Source organism: Rutidosis leptorrhynchoides, chromosome 8, assembly GCF_046630445.1.
Source record: "Rutidosis leptorrhynchoides isolate AG116_Rl617_1_P2 chromosome 8, CSIRO_AGI_Rlap_v1, whole genome shotgun sequence".
Lineage (NCBI taxonomy): Eukaryota > Viridiplantae > Streptophyta > Magnoliopsida > Asterales > Asteraceae > Rutidosis > Rutidosis leptorrhynchoides.
In genome coordinates this window covers 63,593,131-63,608,448 of record NC_092340.1, presented here as the reverse complement: position 1 = coordinate 63,608,448, position 15,318 = coordinate 63,593,131, and the positions used below count along the sequence as shown (strand labels likewise).

At 33.1% G+C, this 15,318-nt stretch overlaps 1 protein-coding gene across 1 annotated transcript; it reads left to right on the top strand.

The window, feature by feature from the left end:
• Window positions 1-10,196: 10,196 nt before the first annotated feature.
• LOC139862357 (5-methyltetrahydropteroyltriglutamate--homocysteine methyltransferase 2) lies at window positions 10,197-14,862 on the top strand. Its single transcript, XM_071850949.1, has 10 exons — window positions 10,197-10,339; window positions 11,634-11,987; window positions 12,092-12,179; window positions 12,272-12,399; window positions 12,486-12,877; window positions 12,975-13,138; window positions 13,229-13,309; window positions 13,400-13,566; window positions 13,654-13,759; window positions 13,845-14,862. Exons 2-10 carry the CDS (start codon window positions 11,638-11,640, stop codon window positions 14,664-14,666), a joined length of 2,298 nt encoding a protein of 765 aa, XP_071707050.1. The 5' UTR covers window positions 10,197-10,339; window positions 11,634-11,637; the 3' UTR covers window positions 14,667-14,862.
• The last annotated feature ends 456 nt before the right edge of the window (window positions 14,863-15,318 follow it).

The window sequence follows — 15,318 nt, the reverse complement described above, 5'->3', positions numbered from 1 at the left end:
GTACTAGCTTGGAGACAACACAATCAATTTCATATATTTTGATTGTTACTTCTAACGGATTGTGATTCCAAAATTGTGCGTACAGTTTTATATAATTATTATTAATAATTAATCATTATAAATATATTAGTATTAATCTAAATACAAATAATAATAATAATATTAATAATAATAATAATAATAATAATAATAATAATAATAATAATAATAATAATAATAATAATAATAATAATAAGTCACAAAAATAATAAGAAATTAATGAAGTTTATATTAATAACATTGTTTTAAATATTAAGTTTTGTTACATAGATAAATATATTAATTATTCATTTTTGAAACAAATAATTTAAGGTATACACTTAATCGTTCACAAATCATATTCGTAATCATTTATAGTCAAAATACTCTGCATATTCCAATAACAAGTTTTGGTTATTTTAAATTATTTTATGATAGTTTAGTAACATATTTAATTTATTATATATAACTATATAATCATTTATATATACATTAAAGGTTCGTGAATCGTCGAGAACAGTCAAAGGGTAATTGCATAAATGGAGACACTTCAAAATTTTGAGATTCAATGTTACAGACTTTGCTTATTGTGTCAGAACTATATAAAGATTAAGTTTAAATTTGGTCGGAAATTTTCCAGGTCACTACAGTACCTACCCGTTAAAGAAATTTCGTCCCGAAATTTGAGTGAGGTTGTCATGGCTAACAATAAAAATGTTTTCATGACGAATATGAGTTGATAATCAGAGGTTTATCAGCATTGAATAATAATGCTAAAATAATTCGATTATTCTAAGAACACGAATGAAGCTATCGTAAAAGAGTGAATTGAAGAAAATAAAATTTTTCCTTAGCTTTTGACGTAAACAGGGTTGAATTCCGGAATTCAAGGGATTTAAAGAAAATCTTCGAAATCTAAAAGATTTGATTCTTCGGCAAATCAAGAATTTAGGATCTCTCTAATTAAATGCGGAGATTTGCCTTGATTTCTCTATCAGATATTTCATTATAAAATAACTCCTTCCATTCCGTTACTTTTACCATTCCTATACTCAATTCCCAAATTCAAAATATTGTAAAGAATGCTTAACACAGTCCTGATCCTTGTCCTTATCCTTACTATTATAACAATCATCCTCCTTTTCCTATTTCCACCAGAGGAATCTGTTTTCTTCTACTTTGCCCTTGGGGTTATAATGCTTTTAATTCTCCCGTGTCTTTATGTTGAGAGGAACATTGATATACACGGTTTGTAATTTCTGTGTTTGTGATCTGCTTTATATTTTCCTTTATTTTTTCGAAGCTCCATGCTCTTGTTTTCTCTTCCAGACTCCAAGTCAAGCGAATAATGGCCCAGAATTCGTAGGTGTAGAGTTTTTTTTTTTTTTGAATGATTATAATGTCCTAAGTAGGGTGGAACGTGATAGCACGATTTGATTTGTCAAATTACCAGAATCACTGAGAATAGAACTATCAAGAATATATTTTCTTGATATATTCAGAAGTTAATCAAAATGAAAGAGTTATGTAACATGGCACATGATGATGGTATGTTCTGTGAATCATCACGTTCCTTTAGAACTCAGCATGACTTAGTGTAATATAATCACGTTGATCAAGTGTCATTATATTCTACTAACTCATGCATCAGTCCTCAACATTACTTCAATAACTTTCATATTTTAAGCTCGAAAGTTTACAGAATATAGAAACTAACAGTTTCTATATGATGTAACACTGATAGTACGAAGAGATTAATGATTTCAGGTAAGAATAGTTATAAAAATATCTCCAGAAATATGGAGGATATTTATAATGAAAGATATGATAATATCTTGGAATATCTAAGATCAGCGGATGATAGAAACTATTGTCTGCAAGGGTTTAGAGTAATGAGCAAGATATTCACTAAAGACCTTAGCAGACATTGAATCATTCGGATTCTTTGAAGTCAAACTTATTCTTTGTGATTTTTCCACGGCTTTCTTCATAGTTTCGCATAATCTGCTTTTCGGTACTAAATTTTCTATTGAATGTTTCCATTATAAAGATACACAGGAAGCACGAAGAGGTATATAATTTCGGACGAGAATATTTATGAAAATATCCTCAGAAATATCGAAGATATTGATGATGATATTTTGGAATTTCTAAGTTCGATGGTTGATGAAGAAAGATTTTTCGCAAGATTTTAATATGAGTATGGAGCAAGATATTTGTTGAAGATTTCATCGGATCCAGAATTAACCGGGTTCTTTGAATATAGGGTATGGTCCTTGTATTTGTCCTTGGTCTCTTTCATGGTTAACTCTATCCGTTTTCCAGTTCCAACGTTTCTGAGCTTTTCCAACACATTATTCTTTATCATCAAACTTCCGACGACTAAGGTCGTTTACGGTTGCCTACAATTTCTGCTGCTTCATTCAGCTTTTTCAAAGTTCAATGTATTGATTCGTAAGCTGGGTGCCTTTTCAAAATTTCAGAATGAAAAATCATAATTCTAAGAGATAAATGTTATATGGATACATATAACTGTTGATGTAGATATGCTGTGATTTTTCAAGGTACTGATAGCTGATTCCCGGTAATTGGTATGGCAGTATTCATTACAAGATGCGGATGAGCATATGATAGGGTTTCAATGAATAAATATAATGATTTATCAGAGAGATTTAAACCAAGAAGCAACGAGGTTGCTGGTACGTCTGCTGGTAATATGGTAAAATATGAAAGGTTCCCCCGGTAACAATAAAAGAGCGCGTATATATATCAAGGTTATAATAAGGTTGTTTCGAACGAAGAGTCGAAGTTGACTTGATGGAGCTGTGACAAAATTGGCTATCATGAACAGGAGTTGCAAAGTTATTTTTGGTACTAATAATGCTAAATGAATTAGCACAACTATATGTTAAACGTTTACTCAGTTTCCGAGTATTTTCAGGTGCATAACTATATGCATCAATCTTTTCTCCCGTAAATGAAGTGCGGTTGGTTCATCCTATCGATTGAAGTGTTTTCAAAAATCATGAAAGGTTTGAATGCAGATTGTAATCGTCAAGATACAAATGAGGTTTAAGGTGAAATCAAGTGGCAAACTTGAAGAATTGTTTAGTTTCATATGTTATAATCAATATTTTATTTCATTTTAATTGTCTAATGTTATTAGTCCCGATATTTAAAGTGCGTAACATAAATAACAGAAATTAAATGACGAGAAATAAAGTGCGTAAAGTAAATAATAAATAACAGAAATTAAATGACGATAAATAAAATTGCGAGAATTAAAATTGCGATAATTAAATTGCGGTAAATAAATTGCGATAAATAATTTGCGATAAATAAATGTAATACGGAATTAACAGTTAGCTAGGATTTTGTTAGCGTGAATTCTTAACAAGATTCCTCATAGTTAATTTGTCTGTTTCTAGCAAATTTTATTTTGTCAAATGTTTTCTTCATTATGCCCCTTGTTGGATTCTGATAGGTCAAAATCCGAATATGAAATTGAATGAAAATGGTTATTCTACGGTGAACGGATACGTATATCTGTAGATGTAGGTATGATAGTAAATGACTGTTGAATCAGATTCGAAGAACGTACAATGTAACTTATCAATGTGAAATCTTAAATATCCCTCGGGTATTACCTACCCGTTAAAATGTTTTCACCATTAACAGTTTGTACAAAAGAATTTTTAATTACAATCTTTATGAAAACATATATATATATATATATATATATATATATATATATATATATATATTCTTCAGATGTAATTATAGATTTAATGAGTTAACTTAATATTAAACTCATTTAGTTTTCGGTTGGAACTAGAATAAATAATCTCTAAAACTTTAGAGATTACATATTTGCCATGTCGAACGAAGATAAATGAGGTAGAACGATACGTAGAACAAAGATCATACTCAAAGTACAGATGATGATATTGAAGCATAGATTGTTGATGGTATTGGTGCTGTTATAGATGGTACTGTTGGTGCCTGTGATGTTGCTGAAGCTGGTACATTTTGCACTATATTCTCCGAATTGATTATTCGAGCGCGAAGTTCATTGACTTATTACTCCAGGATGATTGTCGGTTGGAACGAGCGGATAATAAGGTTCAGAATTGTGGATAGAATATAATCTTGTCGAGTTACCCTGGAAATGAGACTGAAAATGGTGTCTCGAACAGGTTCGCCGGTAAACGCTTCAGGTTCATTGTCAAGAGGTGAATTCGGTTGGTGGAAGGGATTGCCTTCTGCGCGTTTTCATTAATTAAGTCGACTACGAACCCATCAGATGAATTGATAATGGCTGATTGGTTGATTCATGCCGATGACGCTGTTTTTGGAGCTTAAGTGACCATCTATGTCGAAATAGCTATCGGAATAACTATCGGAATAGCTATCGGAATCTGAGGGACTCGATCTGGTTGCAGGATTCATCTCATACGATCAGATGAAGGATTTTCGATAAGAAATAGATTATAGGATGTAGATTAGTACCCTGCAATACATAATTTACATATGCATAAATAATACTAAAATCCCATAAGTTACGGTGAAATCTACGGAAGTTGTCAGGCAAAGTTACAGTAACAGATACGCTAAGATATGAATTTTTGTCTATACACTGTTCATGCAATCAATGCAGTAAGATGTGTCTAGACTAGGAATGATAAGCAGGTAGTTTCCTAAGGATAAGTAGATGATTTTTCGACACAAATGATAAGCAAAACTTTTGACATGCAGATACGGTCGAAGTCCAGACTCACTAATGCATCTAAACAACTATCAGTTAGACATACTAATGCAAGACCTGGTTCGCTAAGACCACCGCTCTGATACCAACTGTGAAGACCCGTCCTAATTCATCCGGACGAAGTCCATATCGATTATAAACGATTCACAACAGTTGATTACATCGCGAGGTACTTGACCTCTATATGATACATTTTACAAACATTGCATTCGATTTTTAAAAGACAATCTTTCATTTCATCGAAAGTTGACGGCGTGCATACCATTTTATAATAAGTCTAACTATAATTGATTTAATAATAATCTTGATGAACTCAATGACTCGAATGCAACGTCTTTTGAAACATGTCATGAATGACTCCAAGTAATATCTCTAAAATGAGCAAATGCACAGCGGAAGATTTCTTTCGTACCTGAGAATAAACATGCTTTCAAGTGTCAACCAAAAGGTTGGTGAGTTCATTAGTTTAACATAAATAATCATTTCATAAGTTTAATAGACCACAAGATTTCATATTTCCATTTCTCATAAACATACGTCCCATGCATAGAGACAAAAATATCATTCATATGGATTGAACACCTGATAACCGACATTCACAATATGTATATATAAGAATATCCCCATCATTCCGGGATCCTCCTTCGAACATGATATAAAATTCGAAGTACTAAAGCATCCGGTACTTTGGATGGGGCTTGTTGGGCCCGATAGATCTATCTTTAGAGTTCGCGTCAATTAGGGTGTCTGTTCCCTAATTCTTAGATTACCAGACTATATAAAAAGGGGCATATTCAGTTTCGATCATTCAACCATAGAACGTAATTTCGATTACTTGTGTCTATTTCGTAAAACAGTTATAAAAGTTGCGCATGTATTCTCAGCCCAAAAATATAAAGGGTAAAAAGGTAAATGAAACTCACGCATATAAATATTGTAAAACAGTTAATAAAGCATTTGCATGTATTCTCAGCCCAAAAATGTAATGAGTAAAAGGGAGCAAATGAAACTCACCTAATGTATTTTGTAGTAAAAATACATATAACGACATTGAACAAGTATAGGGTTGGCCCCGGATTCACGAACCTATATCATTTGTATATATATATATATATATTAAAATATATAATCGTAATTGAATAATTATATATATATATATATATATATATATATATATATATATATATTTTGTTATTAATAATATACTAATTATACTATATGTTATTTAGATAAAATTAATATATTTAGTTTATATGTTTTATATAGCTATTACATATCATTAATAATAAAAACCGTATATTAAGTTTTAGTATATATATTTATATATATTACTTGATATAGTTTAACTAATATCTTTTTAATAAGAAAAGTATAGTTTAAAGTATTTTGATATAAAAGTATCTATTTACGATAATATTGATTGTTTTGATGATAACAAAATAATAATTACATTAAAAATGTTAATAATAATAATAATGGTTATATTTATAATAATACACATGTTAACAATAATAATAACTCTAATATTTATTTAATGATACATTTGTTTAGTAATAATAATAATTATACTAATAGTTACAAAATTTATACTAATACTAATATTAATAAAAAAAATAATTTTAACATTTTCATAATAATACTAATAATATTAGTTGTTATTATAATAATATTAATAAATGGTAATTTCTATCCTAATACTTGTATAATAATAATTATATTACTAATGATAACAAAATTGATAAGTATACTAATGATAATCTTAATAATAATAATACTAGTAACAATAATAATAATGATACTAATAACAATAACAATATTAATTAGAAAAATAACAATAACTAATAATAATAATTTATACCTTAAAGTAACAAGCTTTAAAAAAAACGCCTGAACCGGGACTCGATCCCGCGACCTCTTGCTCCCCGTCACTCCCTGAAACCATTACTCCGTAGCTTTTTATCTGTTCTAATTATTAAATTAAATCTAATTAACTCGTGCTTTCTGCTTCGTTCTTCTTCCACAACTGATCATAGCATTATCAAAGCTTACCATCATCATCTTCATTAACTCACGGCATCATCATGAACATATCAACCATCATCATCTATATCATTCATAATCATTATCCAAGTATTATCATAATCGTCCGTTAACATCATCTTCATCATTCACGATCATCATCATCATTTTAATCCGTGATTATCTTCATGTTCTCATCTCGCAACACATAGATCGTAGCAGCAAGCAGAAACAGCAATTTGGATCGGCCCAATATAAAACGAATTAGATCATGGATTTAATGGAAAAAGAACACGGTCCATATCACAACAGGTGGAATGTCAATGATTGTTACAGAAATCGACTAGCAAGAAAAATAATACTGTAGTTGGTAAATCCCCACATTTTCCTCTTGTGAACCCCACGTCTACCATCATCATACTTATCATAATCGTTTAAAAAAATATAAGTGAAAACAGTTGCACAAGCCACCTCATCGTCCATTAGGTTTTAAAATATATCATCATTCATCATCCTTCTTTAATTTAATCGAGAAAAAAAAAATACTGAAGACCCATGTGGTCCATATTATAATGCAAAAAAGTGGATCTCTTTTTCACTACCCACTTGAATGTGTCGATAGCCCCATCAAAGAAGGAAGATACGGGGCACAAGAAAAGAAGTATGCAGTTTTCATTATTTATATTTCATCTTTAAAGCCACCATGTACCTCCACTCATCATTCTTTAAAAAAAAAAAAAATCACGAAACATCATCTTGTTCATGGGTTTATGAAGATGATCAGAACACGAAAACATCAAAAAAATAACGGTGGTTGGGTTTTACGAGCTGAAGTAACAACATTTAAATGGTGATTCGTGGTCTGAATCAATAAATAACGAAAGACAGAAGCTAAGCTGCAGCGGTTTGCAAATGGTTTGGCTGTGGAACCGAACAAATAGCAGTAGCTACAGTAGCAGTTATAGTCGAGTAAGTATAGCAGTTTTAATGGTGGTGTATGGGTTTAATGGTGTCACAGAGAACAAGGAAGTCGATCAAAAATTGGTGTTCAATGATAGCGGTTTCATCAAATAAGAAGTGTTTGTCCATGGTGGTTTCGTGGGGTGGTTTTGAGTTGCAAAACGGTAGTAACAGTAGCCCAATAGTTAGTCTGGATTTAATTGTTTTTCATCGAGAAAGAAATAAAAAGAAACAGAAGGATAGCGAGTGGCAACAACACATATGGGTGTCGATTGTGATGGGGTTTCAATGTCAACGATGGTGGTCTCGATTTCAATTAAGAGAGAGAACGAGAAAGATAGGTGGTGGTGATCGATTTACAATGGTGGTGATGACTTAAAGTGGTAGTGGCGGTTTATGGTGATCCGAGGTAGTGAATGATGGTGATCTTGGTTGAGTGCTCGTCAACAACAAAAAAAAAAGAACAGAAATGAAAGTTCTCTAGTGTTGTAATTATGGAGGTGGTGCAGGGTGAAAAGCAATGAAAACAGTAATACAATAATAACATATTGTTTGCTAGTTAGATTCATGTAATTGATTGATAATAGAATTTGTTTATATCCTGTGATTAGACTTTGATTGGTACTAGCTTGGAGACAACACAATCAATTTCATATATTTTGATTGTTACTTCTAACGGATTGTGATTCCAAAATTGTGCGTACAGTTTTATATAATTATTATTAATAATTAATCATTATAAATATATTAGTATTAATCTAAATACAAATAATAATAATAATATTAATAATAATAATAATAATAATAATAATAATAATAATAATAATAATAATAATAATAATAATAATAATAAGTCACAAAAATAATAAGAAATTAATGAAGTTTATATTAATAACATTGTTTTAAATATTAAGTTTTGTTACATAGATAAATATATTAATTATTCATTTTTGAAACAAATAATTTAAGGTATACACTTAATCGTTCACAAATCATATTCGTAATCATTTATAGTCAAAATACTCTGCATATTCCAATAACAAGTTTTGGTTATTTTAAATTATTTTATAATAGTTTAGTAACATATTTAATTTATTATATATAACTATATAATCATTTATATATACATTAAAGGTTCGTGAATCGTCGAGAACAGTCAAAGGGTAATTGCATAAATGGAGACACTTCAAAATTTTGAGATTCAATGTTACAGACTTTGCTTATTGTGTCAGAACTATATAAAGATTAAGTTTAAATTTGGTCGGAAATTTTCCGGGTCACTACACTTGCCAGGTCTTGTTCTTTAGCCACCGAACCTTGAACCTTCTTAGACGTCCCATGATTAATCACAACTCGTGAACCCGAAGCCAACGAAGATTTACCCCCGGCAGCAGCTAAACATGCTCCCTTATCCCAAGAACCCAAAACGACATTGTCAAATCCGTCTTGACTAAAATTAGAGCCCCCGTCAACACTCTTCTTCTTCTTCTTTTGAAAATTGTTCTTTGTTGCTCCAATGCACTCAAAAGGAACCTTGTACCCGTGTGTGAATTTTCAAGATTTTAAACACTTTTCTTACTTTTTGTGCCATAGGAAGAGCATTCCAAAAGCCATCTTCCAAGTTCATTGCAACTCGAACCAAAGGCACGGGATACGTCAATACGGGACTCATAATTCATATGCTAACACCAAACTAGTAAAATCCTACCGTAAGAAAAAACACATAATTCTTGCTAAAAAAGCCACCTAAGAATAATTATACATAATACTAATTTCCATGAGGTTGTCACTGATCGTAGTGGCAGACCCGTAAGTACTCCAATTTAGGAGGTAATTTGGTAATTTGACATCCTTTTAAAGTTTATTATTTTGAATTTTTTTTCCTTTTCTATACAACATTTTTCACGTCCTTTGTCATTCCTTTATTTTTAAAACGTTCAATTAATCAACCACCACCTGATCAAAACCATCAACCTTTAACTGATCATAATTACTGATCATTAACCGACCAAAATCAATGCAAAAAAAAAAAAAAAAAAAAATTAAAATCTACCCTTGACTACTATTCTATGTTTGGTGTTGTTCAGTATCTTTGTGCATTGACATTGACATTGACAGATTGTACAATACACTTTTGATACAAAAAAATAGTGAATTTATCAATTTTAATTTTGTATTTATGGTAAATACCTAAAGCTTGACTTAATATGTCAAAGCTGTAATTTTCTAATCGCAAAAATATAAACCCAAACGCTTTTGTCAGCGCGTAACATCCACACGTTTTTCAGATATTTATTCATCCCCTAGCCATGTTGTAACGAGCGCGTGATCATAACAAATTAAAATAATTTAATAAAATCAAATGGTTGAATTTGCTACTAAATCAGATCTACCTACCGACTGACTCACCCACCCCCATCGCCTACCCCCTTCAACAACCTTCTATAAATACCCGCATTCTCTCCTCACTAAGATTTGTGTCAACAACTATTTTTTCTTTCTCCCCCTTTGCTAACTCTATCTAGTCTCCGGCGCGAGGCTTTTAGTAATTTACATTTCTACCCCTGCGTTTTACAGGTACGCTCCCCTGTTTCTCGCTCACTCACACATTCCTTTCATAGATTTACATCTATAATAATGTATTTACATGCGTAATCAAGTTAATTTGGACTAATTAGGTTAATACATTTGAAATGCTAAATTAATCTGAATTTTGATACTTTTAAGTTAGATCTGGATCCAAATTTATATGATCTGGTTTTAATTATGCTATCATATGCAATGTACTGAGATTTTAGAATAAGATCAGAGGATCTGGTGAGTTATTTTCTGTATATGAACTTGTGTGAACAGGATATTTGTACTTATATGGATATATAAGTGAATCTATGATTATGAGATAAGATCCGGTGCTCTAGGGTTTTAGGAAGCGATTGATCTGGTCTAGGGTTTTAGGAAGCTATTGATTTGGTCTAGGGTTTTAGGAAGCTATTGATCTACTATTGGATCTTGTTTTCTCATATTTGATAATCGATTTTCTTATCAAACGACTTTGTTAAAATCGCCGAGGTTTTGCTTAGCTGTTAATCGATGAAATTGCCATGTGATCTGGAATCCTAATGTACTAATGTACATTTATATATTAGGTGTTACAGGATAACTAAATGCTACTGTGTGCCCTAAACTTCTCTTTCGAATAGAATACACTGTTGTAAAACACCTGATTACTGGCCGATTAGTCCCCGATTACTCATTTTTAAGAGCTTCCGATTTTTCAAAATTTGTTTAATTATCTGTCAACGTCGATTTATGGCTCAAAATCAAATTTAGTAATCAAAGTCGGTCAAAGTCAACATTTTAACATGAATTTAAAGTAAAACTTTAGAGTTTTTGAACAAAATGAACAATTTTAGACAATTATGTTAAAGTTTATGTTTATGGTTTTTTTTTTCTATATTTACGCATATAATTTTTGAATTTCAATATTTATATGTATAAAGTACAATTCGATTAATTCCCGAATTGCCGATTACTCTTTTTAAAGTCCCGACTGATTAATCCCCGAATAGCGAATTTTGCATCCATGAGAATAAGTATTGATATCGTTTGGATCATGAGAAAATAATTCTTCCTGACAACACTCTCATTTTTTAGTAGATATCAGCTTGAAATTAAAGAAATGGAACATAAGTAACTGGATTTTGTCTTTGATTACCTTTATATTTGTTTAAAACTCGCCTTTTTAGAGGTAGTATAATTAAATCTGATTTATAGTACGAGTTGTTAGTATGATGTTCTGGGATTCAGATCTATGGGTTGATGTTGAAAGATGGTTGGATATTTGTTAAATTGTTGCACTTTTGTTGAACAGAACAATGGCATCACACATCGTTGGATATCCCCGTATGGGACCTAAGAGAGAGTTGAAATTTGCTCTTGAATCTTTCTGGGATGGCAAGAGCACCGCTGAGGATTTGCAGAAGGTGTCTGCTGATCTCAGATCATCCATCTGGAAACAAATGTCTGATGCTGGCATTAAGTATATCCCTAGCAACACCTTTTCATACTACGATCAAGTTCTTGACACCACTGCCATGCTTGGCGCTGTACCTGAACGATACAACTGGAACGGTGGTGAGATCGGTTTCGACACTTACTTCTCCATGGCCAGAGGAAATGCCTCTGTCCCTGCCATGGAAATGACCAAGTGGTTTGACACCAACTAGTAAGTATTCAGCTATGTTTTTGGATTATGTTGATTTGAACTGTAATTTGTTTATAATATTGAATATTAATGGTGATTTGGTGTGATTTTTATTTGATGAACAGCCATTTCATTGTCCCGGAGTTGGGCCCTGAAGTTAAATTCTCATATGCTTCTCACAAGGCTGTGACTGAGTACAAGGAAGCTAAGGCTGTACGTGTTCTTCATATGATCTTTGCCAATATGTTGGATCAGATTTTTTGACTTGTTAAGTTAAATTTAAAATTTGATTATGTGTTGTGCAGCTTGGAGTTGATACTGTACCAGTTTTTGTTGGCCCAGTCAGCTACCTATTGTTATCAAAGCCTGCAAAGGGTGTTGAAAAAACCTTTGATCTGTTATCCCTTCTTGACAAAATCCTTCCAATCTACAAGTATGGTTCTTTTTCTAATCATTTCTAATTTTTAATTGTAATTAACTGGAATGTTGTTTGTATTATAATAAGATTTACTTGTGCAGGGAAGCCATAGCTGAGTTGAAGGAAGCTGGTGCATCATGGATTCAATTCGATGAGGCTACCCTTGTGAAGGATCTTGAGGCCCACCAATTGGCAGCTTTCACTAAGGCTTACTCAGTGTTAGAACCAGCTTGCTCTGGTCTTAATGTCCTGGTTGCAACCTACTTTGCTGACGTACCTGCTGATGCATTCAAAACCCTCACCACCTTGCCAGGTGTTTCCGGTTACACTTTCGATTTGGTTCGTGGTGAACAGACTCTTGATTTAATCAAAACCAGCTTCCCCAAAGGTAAATACCTTTTCGCTGGTGTTGTTGATGGAAGGAACATCTGGGCTAACGACCTTGCTGGATCACTTGCTGTTCTTGAGTCTCTTGAAACCATTGTTGGCAAAGGTATTTATAATTTATACTAACATTTTAAAATTTTAATCAGTAATTATGTATTATGTATAAAATATAATATATAATAATATGAGTGTGATATGTGCAGACAAGCTGGTTGTGTCTACATCTTCTTCACTTCAACACACCGCCGTTGATCTTGTGAACGAGACCAAGTTGGATGATGAGATCAAATCTTGGCTCGCATTTGCTGCTCAAAAGGTGATTGAAGTTGGTGCTTTGGCCAAGGCTCTTGCTGGTCAAAAGGACGAGGTAAAAAGTTATTCCATGTCTGCATGTTTATTAATCTGTTCGCTGATAAAATCACAAGGGTATCAACTGATTTTACGTGTTCTTTTTCAGGCATTCTTTGCAGCTAATGCTGCTGCTCAGGCTTCAAGGAAGTCCTCCCCAAGAGTCAACAATGAAGCCGTCCAGAAGGCTGTAAGTCATACAAATCCCAATTTATATGTTTTTTTTCCCGACAAAAACTTTGACAATTTCATGTTTACTTATCAAAAGTTGATTTTTTAGGCTGCTGCTTTGAGGGGTTCTGACCACCGTCGTGCCACCAATGTAAGCGCAAGACTTGATGCCCAACAGAAGAAGCTCAACCTCCCAATTCTTCCCACCACCACCATTGGTTCCTTCCCTCAAACCATTGAGCTCAGGAGAGTTCGTCGCGAGTACAAGGCTAAGAAGTAAGTAATTTAAATAACTTTTTACTAATTGATGTCATAATAAACCCACTTTTATGAAATTGTGATCACAAAACCATGTTTTTATAGGATTTCTGAGGAAGAGTATGTTAAAGCCATCAAAGAAGAGATCTTCAAAGTTGTCCAACTCCAGGAAGAACTTGATATCGATGTCCTCGTCCACGGAGAGCCAGAGGTTAATAAAGATTTATTCTTTTACCTCAGTTTGTTTCGTTTGGTATAAAAAGACGTTAGAGTCTAATGTTCATATTATGTTTCAGAGAAACGACATGGTTGAGTACTTTGGAGAACAACTATCTGGATTTGCCTTCACCGCCAACGGATGGGTGCAATCGTACGGATCCCGATGTGTCAAGCCACCAATCATCTACGGTGATGTCAGCCGACCCAAGGCCATGACCGTCTTCTGGTCCTCCATGGCTCAGGAGATGACCAAACGCCCAATGAAGGGTATGCTTACCGGCCCAGTCACCATTCTCAACTGGTCTTTCGTCCGTAACGACCAGCCCAGATTTGAAACATGCTACCAGATTGCTTTGGCTATTAAGGATGAAGTTGAGGATCTCGAAAAGGCTGGAATCACCGTTATCCAAATTGACGAAGCCGCTTTAAGAGAAGGTTTGCCTTTAAGGAAAGCTGAACACGCGTTCTATTTGGATTGGGCTGTTCACTCTTTTAGAATCACGAATGTTGGTGTTGCTGACACCACCCAGATCCACACCCATATGTGCTACTCAAACTTCAATGACATCATTCACTCCATCATCAACATGGACGCTGACGTCATCACTATTGAGAACTCACGATCTGATGAGAAGCTTTTGTCTGTTTTCCGTGAGGGAGTTAAGTACGGTGCTGGAATCGGTCCTGGTGTGTACGATATCCACTCTCCAAGAATACCATCCATGGAGGAGATTCATGACAGAGTTAACAAGATGCTTGCGGTTTTGGAGACCAACATTTTGTGGGTGAACCCTGATTGTGGTCTCAAGACCCGTAAGTATAATGAGGTTAAGCCCGCCCTTGAGAACATGGTTACAGCCGCCAAGAAGCTTCGTGCTCAGCTCGCTAGCGCCAAGTGAAGGGGATTCGTGAATGATTAGTATATGCACGTTTTATACATTGATTAATATTCAATAATTGCTGTTGATGATTGATGTTATGTTTTTTTGAGTTCTGTTGTTTCTCTTATGTCATTATTATGTACTTTTAGAAAGTTAATTGAATTTGAGAGTATAATTTACAAGGAAATGCCAACCTTTTTATCTTTTCATTTTCCATTTGAGAAGGGTGCAAGGATTACAAATGGTTAAAAGTTAAAAACTTGTAAATCATATAGATTAACCCAAAAAGATCTTTGGGCCTTCAAAAGCATACAAATCAGCTGGGCCAGACATATGTATAACAACATGAAGCCCAAAAAATTGGTCTGAAAATGAGTTTTGCTTATGAATGTTGACATGATCAACTCCAATGGTATAGATTTTCACATAACGTTCTTGTAACGGAGCTTGAATCAATTGTGATTACTGTTGTGTAACTGTGATACACCTATTTACAAAAGAAAGTAATAATAACAGGTTTCCTACAATATATACCTGTTATCACATCTAACATTAGGTTGTGTTTGATTGCTTCTTACTAAAATTATTCATTGTTCTTAATAGATTAGTTTCGTATATTAGTTTCGCCTTCAATGCGTTTTAGATTGTTCATTCACAACGATTATCAAAC